At 37.5% G+C, this 20666-nt stretch overlaps 1 protein-coding gene across 1 annotated transcript in view; it reads left to right on the forward strand.

Annotated features, from left to right (window-relative positions):
• The first annotated feature begins 6305 nt into the window (after positions 1-6305).
• Positions 6306-20666, forward strand: part of fgfrl1b (fibroblast growth factor receptor like 1b) — a 43176-nt gene continuing 28815 nt past the window's right edge. The window contains exons 1-2 of the mRNA XM_077247822.1: positions 6306-6544; positions 6773-6862. Of these exons, the coding sequence (XP_077103937.1) occupies positions 6790-6862 (73 nt within the window). The 5' untranslated portion in view covers positions 6306-6544; positions 6773-6789. The remainder of the gene's footprint in view (positions 6545-6772; positions 6863-20666) is intronic.

A 20666-nucleotide genomic window follows, 5' to 3' on the forward strand; every position in this document is an offset into this window, starting at 1 on the left:
TAGTTATCTTTATCTTTATAGTTATCGTGCTTGGTGTGAACGGGCCTTTAGTCTTGTTTGAACTTGTTCGTTCGTCTTTGGCTCAAAGCCATTTATTGCTGCGAACTTTTCTTCGCGGAAGCTTCAAGTTTATTTCGAGTGAGATAAAATATTTCAACTCAAAACAACATTTTGTGCCCATTTATTTCCCAGACGTAGTTTTAGTATTGAGATCAAAGTTAACTTGCCTTGTGTTCGCTATACAACAGTGGGTGATGGTCACAGGACGACTCTGCAGATTTGAAGTGTTTACCCCTATCGAAGCGACTTTTTTTTGTGCATGTTCTGCAGACAGGGTGACCACCCTCGATTAAGTTTCCCTCAGGACTTTTGTAAAAGCCAAAATATGACCACACCTCAGATTTGGTCCTCTTAAAAGGCTGAAAAATCTCCCGAACACGGTCACTGCCTTTCGTCATTCCTTCTTGAATAAAAAAAAACCAACATTGCGCACCTGCGTCAGAATGTTGCTGACTGGACAGGATTTATAGTGAGTTATTAAAATCGCGAAAATCAAACACGGTTTTAATGATAATTGATTTTAAACGATAATACTAACCGTCAATACCTTTTATCGTGGTTTATAGTGAAACTGGTAATAGTCCCCTCCCTACTACTCTAATGAGAGTTAGTAGACATGTAGGTGCATCTTACTTAAAGTCAACAGAATGAGTTAAAGGGACCATCAAAGTAAAGTGAACCCCATCATTTTGAGTGGCATGGTGCTCTAAGACCAAAAAGGCCTACGGTTTTAAGAATGGAACGGAATGGTTCCGATTTAACATTAACTTACTTTTTTATATCATTGTTGATAGCCTACCACTAATAAGTCCTTTCCATAGCAGTTTTGTATGTATAGAACATTTAGACGTGCAGCTACTGTAATATATTGCAAATTTTGTTTTAACATCTACAAGGGCAGCCAAGTCATGATTTCTGTGAGATTTCATCTGACAAGGTCAGTATCCAGTGTTGTGATTCAGCCTTTGAAATCTCCCTTTGCGTCCAGAGAAAAGACAGATGCCACAATGTTAACCTATGAGCGATGGCCATAAATAATTGTCTTTGTCAACGCTCACACAAGAAAACTGCTCAGCAATCGATTTTTGAAAGCCAAACTTTATATCCTGTTGCTGCTCCTTTTGTGTGCCTATATTCTTTTTGAAAGCAGTTTTTTCTTCAGCCATTTTCTGTACATTGCAAATATGGACCTTTTTTGCACTTTCCTTGAAGCTACAATCTTGCAATAAACACGATTTAAATAAATGTGACAGTGCATTGCATTTAATGTCTGTGAAGTGAAATCAACAGATAATTGTTGGTCTTTATAGTAGAGAATGGTGAATGAGACATGTTTAAAGGGGAATTAAGACAATGTGATGTGAAGTCATCTTAGGTGGACGTTTCTCGTAACTCATCTTATTTCACTCCATCTTTTCAAGTATGCAAACCTGGTCTCCTCTATCCATCCAGGTGATGGCTATCTTACATCCAAAGTCACCACTGCACATTCATTCGACCACCAAAAACGCATTCATTTTGCATCATGTGTCGTATATTGCGTCAAGCTTCTCTTTTTTTGCGGAAAACTTGCCTCTTTTTACAAAACTCCAAAAATGTAACTAGCAAAAAATTCACTTCAGTACCCAGCTGAAATGATCACTAGAGGAGGTGAAATTGCAACAACCTTTATCCTTTTCACAAAGATTTTGGGGCAGATTATCGATTAAGAAAGACTTGTGGTTTCTTACATAGTATTATGTTATCACTTCAAAACATCTATACCAATTCATGATTTGTAAACTAACACATTTTGATTTTTCACCACATAGTAAACTTGCTTGGTATAGCTTACTTGGACTTTTGCTTGGTTTTCAGTCTTTTATGTTTCATTTTCAAGGTGGAAAGAACTTAAAGGTTTAGACCTGGAGATAACTTCACATTTCAGTGTACATGACCAACTATTTATGGGGATTTTGAGTCAATCTTTATCTCTCTTTTCTCTTTATGATAAATGGCTTGAGGTAAAAAAAATAATAATAATAATAAAAAAAGTGCATTCTCTTAATGAGATTTACAAAGCTATTAATCTAAAGGATCTCTGGCATTTTGTCCTGTGAGTCTCTGTATTGTGTTTCTGCTTTAGAACATACTGGTATGAATGCCTAGTTGTGCACATGATGTCTGTATAACTGAAAAAGGTTCAGAAGACTTTATGAACACTCCGAAATCCACATGGACCAACAGTGCCATCTACTGGTGTGATGATAGACTATAAATTGTAGATAAAGGCACTTTCTGCTGCACAATTGTCTTTAGCTTATTTTGTGGTTTTACCCCTGTTGCATCATCTATTTGTAAAAGAGATTTTTTTTGCTTTATTTTTATTCACCTCTCACTTGTCTCATCTGTTTTTTTCCCTTCATGTAAAGCCCAGTAGTGAAACACGCATTGCCCAGTGTTGAATAAATGAGTGGTACTGTGAAGAAAGACACATTTTTCAACTTTATAAATAACATGCACAGAGGGGGAAAAAAGAGGACTTTTTTTTTTTTGCACAAAAATGATTGCCTATACTGAACATGAATAAGATAAAATAACTAAAATCCTTGAGGCATAAGATTAGTTAGTTAAACAGACCACTGAGTTATTACAGAAATGACTGTATCCTCATGCTGATCACCAAATTTTAATGTCTGTAGCTGCACCTTTCACTACTATGCATGTTCAGATGGCCCTCGTCTCATTGAAGCACTCAGAACGAGCACTTGAAATTTGCCAAATGCTGCACTTAGTCCCATTATACAAACCAGTCATAATGAGTTTTTATAATGGAAGTGTCAACTGGAGAATGAACTTAAAATGGCCCACTTGAGTTATGCCAGCTATCAGGTCAAGCGCATGGAAGCTCTTGAGTTTAAAATCACTGCATGCTGCTTGGACTCATGCACATTTGTTGAGTGTTTCCTTTTTTCTTTAACCAGGAAAGAGTGATTGTGTGCATGAACGATGGAGCAAGAATGCAGATACAGCAAACAAGGGGACACATGGACGTTGAGGATAAGAACAGTGTTTAAATGTGAGTGAGAGATCTTCTTCAGAAACTGGTAAAAAAATAAGTGGATCAGAAGTTGAAAGGCAGAATAGAAGGCTTATCAGCAAGCGATTCTCAACATGAGGTAGATCAGGGGAAGGAAAGGTGTAGATGGAGGACACGGGAGGGGGTTTGTTGGGGTTTGAGATTAAAGCTCTGTAAAGCTCTTCCCATATTTGCCTCTATCATACTTTTACTTTCTGATGGACAGAGAGAGAGTCACTTGTCACCTTTGAACCCAGCATGTGAAGATAAGACTATCATGCATGAGAGTGACTCTTGTATACCAGAATTCAAACATACACACACACAGGATTGCCACTGTCCTTTTTTTCTACTTTTTTAGGATCGTAAGCATGCAATTTATTTTCTTCCGGTTTTTTTTTTATGGATTCTACATATATTTATATATTTCTTTACATACAAACATATATATATATATATACAGTATATATATACAGTATATATATGTATGTATGTATGTGTGTATGTATGTATATATCTTATTTCTTAGTTTTGAACTTTGTCAAAGAATCATGAAAATAAAAATGTAACAGTTTCTGTTATTATTTTACCAAATCGGCATATTATAATGATTTCTGAAGGGTCATGTGACACTGAATACTGGAGTAATGATGCTGAAAATTCAGCGTTTTCGTCACAGGGATAATTCACATTTGAAAATATATTAAAAAACAATAGAAAACAGTTATTTTCATATTATTTCACAATATTAATGTTCTTTCTGTATTTGTATCCAATAAATGCATCCTTGGTGAGCATAAGAGACAATTGTAATGTGTTAAATTTAACAAAAGTGTGTCCAGGTGTAGCACATACAGAAGCATCCAACATGTTATGTTTCAGTTTTCTTTATACGTGATGAACAGTGTATTTTGATTAGAGCATTTTCTGTCTGGCTGGACTTTTGCTTTTAAACATGCACAGACACACACTGCAGAGATTTCAATTTTCAAGCCTCTCTTATCTGCGCTTCAAATATCTTAACCTGATTTAGCCTGCGTTCCCTCTCTTTTCTCTGTCTCAAGTCGAGAAACGTGATGCTTAGATGTTTTTCCACCCTTTTTTTAACAAATAAACACTTCACGCGTCATTGCGTCAAATAAGTCATTGTGGGAGAGAACATTTCATGCCATCTCATGCCATCAATCAGTTGTGCACTTTTAAAAATGACAGTGGCTCCTGTCACAACCACAGCCAGGACTGCTCATTCTCTACAATTCACAACATTAGCCCACATAGCCCAGGTAGAAAGATGCCTTTGTCTGGTGATTTTCGTCTCTTTGATCCAAGCTTCTCTCTGGTGGTTAGTGGGAACTCTGTCAATATTTACCAATGCTGTGACAATTTGGATCAGTCTACAATCAAACCCAAGGTTTTAAATGCCTTCACACTGCTCAAATGATTGTGTTCACATGCTAGTCTTGACATCATCTTTTCAGTGTGTCTATGCGCTGTATTGCGGTAGTTTCAATCGAACATGTCAGGAGAGCAGACAATTCCTTTCAGCGAGTGTCAAGTCAGCCTTGTGTGATTTGTGTTACTGAAAAACCTCTGCAAAGCTTTTTAAACACCATTGTAACTGTAAAAACACCAGACAATCAAATAATAACGTGTTTATAAGGCGCTGCGCCATGCAAGCACTTGCTGAGAGTCGTAAAACTCCAAAGCTACAAACTTTTAGGCTATCCAAAAAGCAAGAGGAGAAAACTGCATGAGACCAGAGAGGAAATGAGCCAGACTCTCCTATGGCTACAAAGCACGTTAAATCACCTCCCACCATCAGACTCCAGAGTGGGTGGATGCTGAGGACGTCTACATCCCAGATATCTGAGCAGGACTGCCAGGGGGCCACGGGGGTGGTTGGAGACCTATGTGATGTTTCTCATCCAGTGCCAGATCGCTCTGGGAATCCGCATCATGTGCAAGGGAAGGAGGAGAAGAAACCATAAGCTCCCCAGGAGTTTCTGCACACCACAGAATCTCATTTTTGATTCATGAAGAGATTGCAGTGACAAAAAATTGCACAGCTATACAGAGATAGAAATGGAGAGAACCAGTTGGAAATAACAGTACTTGAAAAGTAAGCCACAGTTGTGTATGTATGTCTTTCTTCAGACATTTTTGAGAATTTTAAAATACATCTAGATAGTTTAATTAAAAGCTCTTGAGGACACTGTGTCTTTTGATGGGAATGGAATTCTGATGGAGATTAGAGACATCAAACATACTTAGAGTACCATCTAGTGGCTGAGAGGTGTAATAAACTGTAAACCAAGCCTATACTCTGCCTGGAGATTAATGTGTTAGGCTGCATCCAAAATCGCATTCTTCCTTACTATATACTGTAGTAGGTGAGCTACTACTTCCAGCGAGATTCTGAAGTGTGCATGTGATGGACACTTTATTTTCCCATGAGGTCACAGGAGAGAATTTGCGAATGGCGAGCAATGTAACTGATGCTGATGGATCACATGATAATGACAACATGGTGAATGTAGTACGTCCAGATTACATTCATACTAAACACATGCATACTATATAAAACATGCTTTTTAGCAGCCGTGAAGTAATTGCTTGTTGAAAATAAGTACCTACTCGTACTCAAGAGAGTATGTGATTTCAGATGCAGCCATAGTGTTAGGTTTGAACAAGTAGGCCAAGAGGGTCAAAGGTCAGATGGTAAAAAAAAAATTAGGGTCTAATGAGCCACCAGGGTTTACCTTTAAATATGTATAAATAGTAAGTTTAAGACGTTTTATACATGTTTAAAATGCAACAAATGTTCAGTCATTTTAAAACAGTGAAGCAGTTAGTATAAAATTAAGTTTTCATTAGAGCACAACATTGAAACATTATTTGCTTCTTGCTACTTGATTACAGGTGGTATTAGGGTGTGGGACCTTCTAATTCAAAAATTGGTAGTGCAGCTTTTATATTTATTTGTTTGTTTTTTGTATTAATTATTTGGTAAAACTTAGAAATTATATTACATAGTTCTCTGTAATCCTCTGAGTTCTGTAATCCTCTATACATTTTTAACGGATTAGTGTTGTCTCTACAGGTTGTGTTGGAGTTGCGTTGTATCTGTCCGCATACAGGGGGCGCTCGAGTGTAATTTCTGCTGGTCTCCAGCTGTTGGCTCGAAGGAGCGCTGCTGTGATTCACAGCTGTAGAGCTTCAGTTCTCTCCACGGTCAGGGATGCTGACGGGTCATGTCAAGAGAAGAGGCGAGTGGAACCTAACTATTCCTGAACTTCTCTTCTCCTGGACAATATACTAATAAATCGGAAGTCATTCCAAAGAAGACCTTGCTGCTCAAGAGTGATCGTCTCATCTTTCTATAAGAAACTGATAAATTCGCAATATTAAATCCCTTTCGCCGGACGTGTAAGTAGTTAATTACAGTAACACTGCATATATAGATTAGCTGTTTACTTTATTAGGTTATAGGCAAATTGAAACACATTTAATCTCTAAACGAACGCAATGACACGACGCGACCATTATTATTAGGAAAGTTGCTGTTGAGTTTTCGCCTAATTAGTCGCGTCGCGTTGCTGGTAGTGTGTATGTCGTGTAAAACTCCATCGTTTTGATTCTCATTGTTTCTTTTAGTGGCGTGTCATCAAAAAATGTTTCCAAAGAGAGGAAGCTTGATTTTTCTCACTGGGATTTTGATCGTGGCGCTGTCATGTGAAGCGAGAGGTGAGTCGTGTTGTCTGTTACGAGTATTTTATTCATTCATTCGATTAGGGCATCAAGAGAGATTTTCCTTTGACGATACAAGCAATAGTTAGCCGTCTAATGAAGATTTTATATCATTGGCTCATAAATAACAGCTTTCAATGTGATTTTTATAAGTTTTTGAAGACTTTTTTTTCTTTTTGAACCTTTGCTCCGTATCTAAATTTAGAAAGAAATTCAAGGATAAATGTTCAAAATCAATTATCACAAATAAATAAATGCACATGATTTTCCATTTTACACATGGCTTTTTTATGAATTGTGGGTGTATTTTGCACTGTAACTTTCAAATGTACCAAAATCACTTAGTTTAATTGCTGCCTTAATGGGGTTTTTTATAAATGAAAGTGATAACCTGCGGAGATAAGTTCAGTGCACTTTTTTCCTTTTTCAGCCTCTTTGAATTGAATTGCAGAGTTAAATGTTTATGCTGAAATTACTGAAGCTACTGTTACAATTTAAACTTACAAGCTCAAATATGATGTTATATCATAACTACAAGAAAATGGTTACAGTGGTACTGAACCTATTTTAGTTTGTTATAAGGCCAAGACATTAAAAAGCAACATTTTGCATCCCAATTTGTTCATTGATTACTTTAAGCACATTACGGAACGGCCCGACCATGTGTCGTGTTTACTGACACAGTGACTAACCTCACACACACATAAAGTCATTCTTTTGAAGTCCTACATCTATATCTGCACTGTGGTGTCTCAGACCAGACAAGAGGTCCCTGTTCCTAGAACTGTAACAGAAATTTAGAGGTACATAATTCAGTGTTCCCTGCCAAGTTGAAAAGCAATTTACATAACTCAAACTAATGACACCTACTGTGCTGGAGATTGTGTATCGGAGAGTTGAGTCAGAAAGGTGTTGAACATCTCCACATGGGCCATCACCCTGCTGTGAGCCCAAAGGACATTTTTCTGTCTCCCAGAGGAAATAAATGATTGTGTTTGAAAGATAAAGCCATTTCTATCTGTTATGCTAAAGATTAATCATGTATTTTCCTTGGTTAAAAGTATTTTAAACTGAATATATTAATTATATAACTAATGCTGGGAAAACAGACATTTGTATCCTTTATGATGGCTTAGCCATTTATGGTCTATTATGCTCTATATTTATGGCCATTTATGTCACTGTTATCTAAAACAACATTATTGGGTCTAGCATAATAAATCTGGATGAGTTAACTCTGGTATTTACTCTGTTAAAGTTGATTACTGATTACTATTATTGCGCCCATAAGAATGCCAGGTTAACCCACAAGTCAGAGCCTGACCTCTACTAAGTAAACAATCCATCGTCTTCTGTTTATTGGTCCATTTGTTGACTCTATTCCTCATTGTGTGCTATAAGCCCTTCTTGAGGAGGGGTTCCCAATTCGTGTTGTCCTTGGATTGCTCTTTTTTTCCCCTGTCAGCCATTCTTGGAATGCTGGATCCTTGTTCTCCCACTATCTGTGTGTTAAAAGCAGGGGGTGAGGAAACAGGAGTGCGATATACGGCATGTGTGTAAACAGCTTCTCTTTGGCTGAGTTGAATGAGGTGTATGTTGGTAGAATTGCTAAAACCGTGGCATTCTACAAGCTTTAATATTAAATAAACAATAAGGAAATTGCTTTTCTGAAATTGCTTCAATAGATTGTGTCAGACATAAGGGCACTTGGTTCATTTAAGAGGGTTCATTGTTGGGTGAAGTGACTATTATGCTGTAGAGCAACACAATATGGAGCTTAAGGCAAGACCATTACTGGATGTGTTTCCAATGAGACTTTGGTACAATGTTTTAAGAGCATTACACTGTGACACAAACACTTGTTTCCCTAGAATTCTGGAGGAGCAGAGGCGTGACTTCACTGTAGAGAAGAAAACAGATTGATCAGAGCAGGTCTTGATTACTTACATTCACCTTTTAATATAATTTATTTGACAGTTTTCTTTTACTTTTCCGAAGTTTCAATAAAAGTTTGAGAAACTTAGAATTAAAGCATCAACTCTAGCATCTTCACGTAAAGTTTGCAAGACAGCGCAAAAGTTAAGATACTGATATATAGTAGGATGTAATAGTATGTAAGATATTTGTTTTAATTATCTTACTAGTAATTATGTGGATTTTTGTTTTACAATTTTTTATTCTTATTCAATTTTATTTTATTTCAGGCAGAATGTCAATCTGTGTATGAAAGAGATAGTTCATCCAAAAAAATTAAAATCTGTCATCATTTTTTTCACCCTTGTGTCACTACAAATCCATAGGACTTTTGTTCACTTTGGAACACGTGACATTCTTCATGTATATCATGTGTCACATTTTCTTTCCATTGAAAGTATATTCACCCAAAACTCTGATGCTGCAAAACATTCATAAAGAGATCGTAAAATAAATCCATATGAATCAAGTGGTTTTATCCAAGTCTAAGGAAGAGACACAATAACTTTATATTATGAAAATATTTAATTTAGGCTTTTATTCAAAATTAAACATTGATCAGCGAACAATGTTTACAACATTAAATATTCTAGTAAACGGAAGCTGAAGCATTGCTTGCTTGGCCTGTGAGAATCAGTGAGGCTCATTACGACAATGTACAGCATGTACGGTAAATGATATCAGGCATATTTTATATTCAGCAAAAATCAGATTAGCTGGGATAAGTTTTAGAGAAGCACCTGCTTCAAACACACGATCAGCAACCAGCCAGTTTTTACTTTTATTTTGGCCGACCTCTTCTCCAGACAAACTGCACTGCAATCATTTCCAATAATGTCAGTTGTGTGGAAATATTACGAAGTCTTTAAACAGGATGTTAACTCAGGCCAGAGATGGGAAATGCTAAATTAATATAATGATAAAGAGGAGAACAGAGATGTACCAGCAGTGAAAATACTGTACCAGGCACAGCAATAGTGTTTTTAAGCGCACCGCTGCTTTATGTACAGCTGTACCCTAAGAAACTGCTTCTGTTCCATAAGCGCCACCTACTGTCAGAGAGTGAATTTGCATTTTTATTCAGTTCACCTGCTGTTCTTGTTTTGTGCAGGTGTCTTATGTAGCATAATTTCACAAAGCTAAAATCAGACCATTCTGCTTTAGCTTTAAATCTTAAATTATACAATCTAATTTAAATAAAAAACAACTGTTCATGCTACATGTGTGTATCATCTTTGTTTGGATCATGATTTAAATGCAGTGGTTTCCTCTAATTTCAAATGGCTACAGATTTTTTTTTTTTTTTAAGGCCTGTTATAGAGCAAATAGCCTTCATCTTTATTGTACATTAAGTCTAGGCTACTTGTTTAAATCTCATTAGTTTCTATGAGTTTGGACAGCTTAGGTTAGCATGACACTCCTCCAGCAAGCAACCCGTCCCTTACACACATAAACACACTAGTCATCTCAGACAAAGTGTGAACACAGCAGTCCGAGGAATGCTCTTGCTTCCCTATTCTCTTGTGGTAAGGTATTTCCTGTTTCTCACTAAGCTTCTTGCTGGTGAAAAGAAGCTGACTGCTTTCGCCCAAGAAAAAGTTTAGGTTCCTGTGGCACCAGGCCTGGCCGTTATGAGCAGCGCAGCTTAATGTTTGGCTGTTTTTTTTTATGTTTGTTCTGATCTGGCAGATGACTGCAGCTGCAGAGCATGTACTTGAAGTTCAACCGAAACAAAACTATCCATGCTAATAAATATAGCTCTGTGATTTATGCATTCTACCGGTTGTAGAATTTGATGAAAGACAGAAATGTGTATCCAACAGTCGTGGCAGTTACTAGCTGTTTAGAGTGGCACATGTATCAAAGCCCTGGGTTATGCTCTTTAAAGAGGTCAGATACAGTAACACGTGGTATATTTTTTTATTTGTTGCCACAGGAAAAGACTTTCACTCTTTTGTTTAATGGTTTCTTTTTTCCTCCCCTCAGATATTTAAATCAGTTCCAGATTCTGGGTTGTAAACTGGAGATGTTGGCCCTCATGCTCCATTTACCTCAATGATCTACCTTTTAAAGTAGAAATAGCTTTGATAAGAACAGGAAAAACAGGCTTCAGTTATGCAGCGATCTCTTTAGCTGGCTTCTCAGCAGGTGCCAGGATCTCGGGGTTTATTAGACAGATAATGCAGCTCTGCAGGCAGGCCCTGCTTATCAAACAAATGATAATGGAGCAGCTCTGTTGGAGCCATGCTGTGTCTGTGATCTGCCTCTGCAGGACAACGGTAATGCAGGCGTCAGTCTCTGGCCGCTTTGGTCAAGTTAAAGAGAAGCCAAATGCAATGGAAAAGCATTGGCTGCTTCATATACTAATCTTTGAATGATTATTAGGCATGTGCCTATATTATAATGGAGAGTTCTAATGGATATAATTTGCAAAGTTCTACAAATCCCCTGCAACTTATGAGTTTGCTTGTGAAATATATATTTTTTTTTTTGTTGCATATTTAAAAAGTGTGAAAGATGTTGCAAACCTGGATGATTATATTCTTTGAATAGTAGTGTCATAGACACGAGGGTCTTTGGGACGCTGCTTGGTTGTGACTTACTTTTTGACATACTTGTCAATCTTTCTTTTTTTCCCATACTATGGAGGTCAATGGGGCCCCACATTCTGTCTGGTTACCCATATTCTTTAAAATATCTTATTTTGTGTTCAGCAGAAGAAAGAAACTCATACAGGTTTGGAACCACTTGAGGATGAGTAAATGATGTTGAAATTTTCATTTTGAAGTGATTTTAAGATTTGAGGACAGGCCATCAATCCAAGGTATTTTCCCATCGCTGCTACCTGCGACGCTGGGATAGTTACAGCATTGTGGAAGTTTTTCAGCAAAAAAAACATAAAGTTGGGTCTGCTCTTCACACATATATTGTGTGACTTTAGAAGACATGGAATAAAGATTACTTATTTGTTATACTTAATGATGTTATGGTGTTTTTGGTCTATTCTGGAGCTTGACAGTCCCTGGTCACCATTAAAATGTATTGCATGAAAAAGAGCTGTGAAGAACTTTTATTTGCATACTATAAGCTGCAAATTTATGCAGTTTCAATGAGCTACACTTTTTGAGCTCTGCATCTAACGTGCCCTGTGTTAGAGAAATTATGTACCTGGCACGGAGTTGAAAATGCCTAAGGATACAAACAGCTGTAACCAGAGCTGTTCTTATCTGCCTGCTGTCTGCGTGCACTGGAGACAGAGTTATTGTCTGCCTGTCTGTCGGAAAGAGCTGCAAACTCTATCAGCTAAACGCACCACTCTCGTTGAAGAGATCTATCTGGAAATGTCAGTATGAAGTTCACAGACAGTATGATGCTTTTGAGAGGAACATTTTGTTACGTGTGTGTTAGCATGCATGTGTACATGTGTTTCAAATTTGGCTGAGATTCAGAGATAGTTATGATGTTGACTGCGTTGATTTCACTATTAACACATTTTCTTGCTGAACTTTGTCTTGTTCGAGTCGTTTAAGTGTACCTATGTGGCAGTTGAGTTTTCAAAAAAAAAAAGTATTTAGCAAATACCTCTATTTGCGTGTTTGCGCACATGCACATGTGCGTGTGTTCCTTGGCATTGTAAATGCTGAGCAAGTTAACCAGCACATTTCAATGGGAAATAGTGCAGTTGTTAAATGTGAACATGATGTTCATAATATTAGTTCCTGCAGTGAGTCCAAACACACATGCACACGCTAGAACATTATTTTCAGGGCAGCATGAACCCAGCCTGGCAAAAACTAATGCTGTATTTTACCCCATATTTTTAATCCCAGATGAAAACCAGAACCATTAGCCCATTATTCTCCTCTGAAGTCTAAGGGCTTTCTTTGTAGTTCGTGATCTATGTTAACTGTGTGCTCACATCACAAACGCCATCGGGTTTGTGGGTGAAAAGTCAGTTTACGTAAACAAAGCAGCTAATGAGCTGCATTTGTCGGTGCTGAATTGCGTCGACGCGGCTCTTTGAGTGTCAGTATTTATAGAGGAGGTATTAAAACTCAAAGGAAGCGCGCCAAGCCTTTGAACGTTTTTTTATAATCTGAGCTTAGTTAAAAGTTTCAGCGCTTGAATAGTTCTCAGAGTTCAACCGTGTTTCATCCCCTGCTTGTCTATGTACCTGTGACATGCCGAGTTAGAGTGTTTGCACAGGTGGGAGAGGGCAACTCTGAGAGAGACTGAATAAGAGATTGAGAGCTGCCATCCCACTTTTGTTCTCTCCATTCCAGTGGACTGAGCTTGTCAGAGCAGTGTCCTCATGCAAGACCAGGCCAATGCGTTCGTCATGTGCAATTTGCTGTGAATGGGAGGTTCCCTGTTTCAATATAGGAGGCTTCTTGGGTGTTTCTTTATCCCCTGTTTTAAAGAAGGATTAGCTTGCGTTTCACAGGATTACAGGTGTCTAACACAGCCAGGATCAACCTCTCAATGGCAGCTGTGAGAGATGCACTTCACTGTCGCAAAGTGAATCCAACATCCCATTTTGTGTGCTCTAGCATTCAAGGAATTTAAAACCTGGATGGAAGGGCCTCTTTTCTCACCCTTATTGGTAACTCAGGTCCACTTTTCCTTGGGTCGTTGCAATAGGTCAAAGCCCAAGGATAGAAAAAGCACAGAGAGGAGGATTATAAACAAGGATCGTTGTCATAAAACAGGCCTTAAGCTTATTTCTGCATCTGAGAATGAAAAGGGAAGATAAAAGTAAATGGGTGAACTTTTTGTGTTCTTAGTGTAACATAGGGTCAAAAGTGATTAATAGCATCAGTTTGGCAAATGCGTTTTGTGCAGTCTTGTCTTTTTGCGAACAGCTGTGTCTGCTCTGGCACGCAATTCTGCCAGTGTCATTGCTACAGCAGTAGCTCACGCTGCAAGGCATAACTCAATAAGTAAACACTCATGAGAAAGAAAGAAGAGAGAGAAATAGATTCTTTTTAAAAAAGAGGCATCAAAAAGAGAGCCAAAGCAGGATTAGAGGCCTTGCGTGTGATGGCTGTCGGCTTGGGATTTTTGACACAAAGGCCGAGTTTAATAGGCAGGTGCTCATTATAGTGCTGGAGACCAGGTTACTCAACATTACCCCCGAAACCCTGCAGAGCTGCTGGTCTATTTACGAGGGCGGGCTTGGCTCGCTGCATTGCCCTTTCCCTGTGGTCTAAATTGCTGGTGGTCCATATGAGGGGGAAACAAATAGGGAATGCTGTCCTACGTTGAAGAAATTGGAGATGGTGTCCTACATTGGGTTTCTGAGGTTGTTAGATCGCACCCTCACTTTGGGGGGTCTGGAATACTGAATACCAAAGCAGAAAACCATCATAATTTCCAACAGCATGAGCGAGATAAATCTCAGATATGCTTTGTATCTATAATGAATCGTAATGCATACTGGTTCCTTGTAATTACAGTAGAAAATGAAACACCAGTCATACTTCAATAGGGCCTTCTATGTACATGCCTTTGCAATCCGCAGTTTGAAATTATTGGCTATATTATAACATATCCTCCATTGTAGATCATTTCGTTGAACTGCGGACTGGAGTACCATGGCAGCTTGATGACAGACAGGGACACTTCGTGCATTAACACAAATGCATTTGTGCATTTGCTTTGTGAAATGCAGCAATTTTTGTGCATTTAGAGCAATGGATGCTACTTGTATCTCATCTCAAGCTCTCAAAATATCTCTATCGGGGTGAGGGTTGGGCGAGGTTGATGAAGCTGGACACTCTTGAACCAAATGCCCCATCTGGCAGTTTAAATGTCAGTGGTTCATCTGAAATCCTTGGCATCAGCCCTTTTCTAGCAAGTGGGCTTAACACGATTATTATCGTAAGCTAAAGTAAAGCTATCATTAGTTAACTGAACTAAAATCAGTCATACTGTATATTATATTATATTATATTAAATAAATAATTGAATTAAACATTTTTAACCAAAAATCTTCATATGATATACGTGTAATAGTATTAAATTATGTTATACTATTGTCACATTCAGTTTGTTTTTTTGTTACTCTTAGTTTGTAGGTTTGTATTTCATGTGTTTAGTTCCTGTTTTCTTTGTTCCCTTGCTAGGCTGCTTTAATGCCCTGTCCCAAATGGAACCCTAAGCCCTCACGATCTTCCTCCGTTCAAACTTTTGTGACGTAATGCTGCTTTAAATGTTGTGTAGAAGTCTGCTGCAATATCGGCCGCAAACCTAAAATGACAAATAGGAATCCCTGCATTCTTGTGTCACAAGACCACAAGTGCAGATGAAGTGTGCCATTTGGGACAGGGCGTATGTCAATTTTTTTGCACCCTTCTCTCGCTAACTTCCCTCTTTCTCATTCACTCGGATGTACGTCATTGCTTGCGTTGCATGAGTGCCCACTACTGGTTGAACCCTTGCAATGGAATTTAAATGGAACAATCTAACGGTGCAGATCAATTTGTCCGACACGACTGTCGCGTGGTGTCGCTACACCTCCCCCACATTTGTACAATGATGGGCGTTCCTCTGATTACCGCTATGGGCGTGATTTTGACCGAGCGGGAAATGTTGTGTATCAGAACAGAGGACCTGCGAGAGACTTCCCCCCATCTACATATGCTCTACTTCTATTGGATAGTCGCGTCGCGTTCAACGGAATTCATTTGCATAAAGATTGGCTTCGGCCAGCTTTTTGACGCGCGACAATTTTCAAAATGAAGCGCCCCCTTCCCGAATGCAGGGATTCCCGGAATGCTTTGCCGGCACGACTAAGTCGCTTGACGTCACCCATTGGAATAAAGTGGAGTGCGGCGCGACAGAAGTGTCGCACGGACAAGTGGATCAGCACCGTAAGCCTTGATCTTTTGGAATCCGCTATAGTGCTGATTTATAATTTACAGGGTTTTTTTTCCTTATGATTTTTTTTTACTTACAATTAGGATATGTATGCTTGAGATGTTGGATAAAATATCAATAAAATGCACAATATGATAACAATACAAAAAACTATAACTGAGTAAAAAACAGTAAGCTAAAGGTAGCTACAAGTATTATGCAGTTAAATGTTCAAATAACTGAAATATCACACACTAGAGTTGTGTGGTGTGGGGGTAAATTAAGTTTGATCTGCTGTGACGTCACACTCATGTTGTATTGTGGTCTATGGTCTATCGTTTTCAAAAATGTGCACTTTGAAACCCGTTTTCAAAAGTTTGCATTTTCTGTCTGATTCTTCCAATCTTCACCTATGTCTTGTTTAGTCCCTCATTTACCTTTGTATATAATATCCTCAGTTTCCTTTGTTGGCTATTGTCTTTGCTTTTGTGTAAAGTTGTCATGGTTACGATTGTTTTGGATTTGTAAAATAAATTAAAAGTGCGCATTTAGATCTACTTCTCCTCTCATTGCCTGCCTTATTAGTTTATATCTTTAGTTTATATTATATTCATATTATTTATATAATAAATTAATAAATTTAAAAAAAATCAATGTTTTCTTAACCATCAAGCATTCATAATATTATGTGCAGGTAATAGTCTGATTTGTTTGTCTGTTTGGTTTTGCCAGAAGACGCCATCTGCAGATGCCGTTTGACGCAAGTAAGATTGCTGGTACTGATTTAAAGTTCATCTAGCTGGTTTTGCCAGTTTTAAGGCAGTCTTAGTGCAGTTATTATCCACATTCATATTTTACATTTTATTTTCTGTTTTACCTACTCAATGCATTTAAATAGCTTAGCATTTAAAAGTCTTTGTAAACCATCTTTTGTCTTATATATGCCATGCCTTTTGTGAAAGCTTTTTGAAGATGTAGCCTATTTGATTCCTTATCTATATTAATGCCACAATTTTGTAATTTTCAACATTAATAATAATAAATATTTATTGAGCATAATAGAAAGAATATTAGAATGATTTCTGATCATCTGATCATTTGTCATATGACAAAATTACATTTAAAATGTATTAAAATATTTCACAATATTACACAATAAATAAAAAAGACTTCTTTTTAAAATCATTTAAAAATATTAGTGACCCAAAACTTTTGAGCGGTAGTGTACATTTGAGGTTTGTACGTGGCTTTAAAATAAAACAGGAATTTGCATGTGCAAAAATTACAGCCTCTTGGTGCTTAATTTGGTAAGATGTAGTACATGTACAAGAATTTCGTCAAGATTAAGAAAAAGAAAGACAAGGGAGCCTGGGCTTTGCTGTGTTTAATTGAATTAATGGGTCATTGGATGATAGACAGCTGCTCTACATCCTCTTGAGGGCACAAAGAGCAGCACAAAACCCACAAGGAAGTCTGTGTGGAACTGCACACATGATGTCAGACTTCAGCAGTGCCTTATTGAGTTAGCTTGGCTCCAGAGGCAGCAGTTGGTCGAGTACAAAGTCTGGCTCAAGATCTGATTACACACAGTAGAGAGACAGCTGTGAGCAGTGGCGGTGACAGAACCACAACTCGGTGTTCAGATTACCAGAATTAAAAGTGAGGAAAGGTGTAAGTGAACCTGTTTACCTAGTTCCCTCTGTTTGTGTCGGAGTAGGAGGTTCTGTGCAAACAGCATCAGGCCTCAATCTCTGCCATTATCTCTCTCCCTGATAAAAGTCACATTCCATCGCCAAGACCAGCACTGCAGTGTTTGGTCTATCTGTCTCTATCATTGATCACATGCTGAGTCCTATAGCAGCTCTCCTCCGCTTTTTCAGTAGATTCAACATACTGTAGTAGATAAAGCTACTGTCTAGATCACATGGCAGTGGTAGATCAAACTCTAGATGACCTGGCAGAAGCTGCCATCTGATTGGCTGCCAGTGCTATTTTTATTTTGTCATAGAGGGGTGTGTTGTATCAGAACATCTAGATGCATCATGCATCTTCTTATGTACTTTCTTCTATATTTTGTGAACTTTGTCCATACTTTGAAAGTCATTGGGATAAAATTTAGATTGTACCCCCAACTTTCTTCAAATATCTTCTTTTGTGTTCCACAGAAGAAAGTCAGAACAATGTAACGAGAAAAATATGTCAGAATTTAAATTTTAGTGGACTACAATGCATTATATATTAATATATTAATCAAATGTGAAAAACACTATCATATAAAAATGTTAAAAAACAATATATTTAAAAGAGTATAAAAAAATCAGTATTTTTTATTTGTGTTCATAAAATACTAATTAATTTATACAATTACACTATATATATATACACTTCTGTTCAGATGTTTGGGGTCAGGGGTCACTTAATACTTTTATTGTTCAAATAAATGCTGTTTTAGTGTACATAATAGACTTCTTTTAAAAACAGTAAAGAATCTTACAGATCCCACACTATTGAATGCAAGTGTAGATATTGCATAACATTAGTTTAGATTAAATTCTGTAAAAGCATTGTTCAATTTTAGTTCTTCGTGCCTAATGCATTAACTAATATTAACAACTTAAACTTTATTATAAAGTTATATGTTCCCTGGGAATCAAACCCATGACCTTAATGTTAGTAGCATCAAGTTAAGCTACAGGAACTAAAATGCTGTTACATGTTTTCCTCAATTCCTACCAAACAGTTTTTAATATAAAGTCATAAGCTATCTTGAGCAGATTTGTATCAGGGGCGGGAGATTTACAGTTAATAATTGCCCAGAACGCTGATAGAAATGTGCAGCGCAGGCTCTTGATGTCACTATGGCTGGACTGTTTTGGATGTTGTGTACACATGTCTTTTGACAGCACCAGTTAGTTAACTGGCTGCTGTGCCTGGACTCTTCGGTGTTACTCCTGCACCTTCTTCTCTTACACTGCCCTCTCTTTCTCTCTCTTTCCATCTCTCTGGGCCTTTGATGGTCATGTCACTTCCTCCATTCTAATCATTTATCAATGCAGCATGCTGTCAAGGTCCGTTTGAAGCTTTTCCTGTGACACCAGTGATGTTCATCTAAAGCTGTGGAGGCTGCTGAGGCTTCAAAGTACTTCCACTGCGGTCTGTAAGACCTGTTCATAAATCCTTTGAGAAATCAAAAAAACACATCAAGATGTCTGAGACAAAACGGGCCAGTGAAGAAGTGGATGTTTGGTAGCTTGTAATCCATAGTTAGGATTTCTTTTTGACAGTAGAGATTTAACAGGTCATGTGTCTAGTCCATATAGCTATAGACAGTAATTAGCCCAGTGATTTATGCAATTGTAGTCATTTATTATACAGTTATGGTGGCAATAAATGTATATGAACTTTATGGAGCATCAATCCATTGATCGTGTCTTCAACATTGTCTCGAATGTGCTGAGGTTGTTTCCTGGGAGGTCTATCAAAAACGCATTGCATGCGATGCCTGCACATGGAGGCAAGATGAGGTGTCTCTTTTTCTTTGTTCCTGTTTTTGTCTTGCTCTCATTTTCTTTGTCTAGATACTATAGTTTGACATGCACATTAATGTCGCTAAGCTAAATCTATAGGCACTCAAATATTTTGCAAGTTGCAACCACAAATATTGGGTAAAAGAGTTTAGTTTTAATTAGGTGTAACTATTTTTGGCAATACGTTTTTTGAATAACTACAAATAGTTTTGTATAACTACTCAACTCTGTCTGGCATATTTTTTTGTTTGTTGAAATAATTCTCAGACTCTCATGAAAGAAACATCTGATATAGCTTAGAATTTAGCCAAAATTAAGTATCTTTCAAAAGTGTTTGGTTGGTTAGATTTTATAATGTTTTTTATGCTCACCAAGGCTGCATTTAAATTTGATCAAAAATACTGTTGAACAGAAATATTATTAGTTTTGTAATAGCTAGATTTTTTATTAACTTTCCACAGCCATTACTCCAGTGTTTAGTGTCACATGATCATTATACAGTACATTTTTCAGGATTTTATTGTTGAACAGCATTTATTTAAAAAAGAGAGTTTACTGTCACACTTGAACTTGTACTCGATTGCTACTCGTTCATCCAGATTTTTTTGTTTTAAATAACGAAATAAACAAAAAAAATAGTAAGCTTTAATATTATTTTTTAACTGTGGTGCTGCAAAGGCATTGCATTGAGACATTTTACCTAACATTTTAGGTACTGTCAGCATGCTAAACAACAAATCCTTAACTCAACCGAAAATACTTCATTCTCTGCCTAAATATCTGCCTTTGAGGTAAACTCTGTTTCTCAGCACACAGTGATGTTACTTCCAACTCAGAAAGGAGATTTCTTTTGCCACCCTGTCTGCCATCAGCTTCAACCATACATGTTTTTGATGTATGGTGCGTGTGTGTGGCCCCTGTCATCTTTTGTCTTTTCCACTGTTATGGGCAATATTTGTCTGTCAGCACGTATGACGCCTCCCTCAGCCTCACATCAAAGCTTTTTAGTCAGCTTAGACAGCTCTGTGACAAATATAAGAGCACAATGTAAGGAAGTCTCAAGCGTTCTTTCCTTGAATCTCTCTGAGTCACATTTTTCTTCTAACACATTCTTTAAAGAGCTGCAATTTCATTAAGAGTTTTAAATCACAACTGAAATATTTTCTGAAGACCACTCAAATCTGTACCCACTGACACTGATGTGGTGCTGATAAAATGTGTTTTGTGTATGTGTGAGTGTAGGGGGTGGGGGAGTGTTATGTTTTTTTTTTTTTGTTTGTTTTTTTTGGTAAAGGGGGTCTGCAGATGTAAACTGGTACAATGCATCACATGGTAACATTTATGCTTGAAATTGTACATGGTCCGTAACAAATAAATAGATTTTTTTTTAAAAACTAAAAAAAAACATGTGTGTGATGTACAGTATGCCGTGTGTAAAACGT

Source organism: Siphateles boraxobius, unplaced genomic scaffold (assembly GCF_051911475.1).
Source record: "Siphateles boraxobius isolate OS27281-9 unplaced genomic scaffold, OSU_SipBor_1 3, whole genome shotgun sequence".
In the NCBI taxonomy this organism is placed as follows: Eukaryota; Metazoa; Chordata; class Actinopteri; order Cypriniformes; family Leuciscidae; genus Siphateles; species Siphateles boraxobius.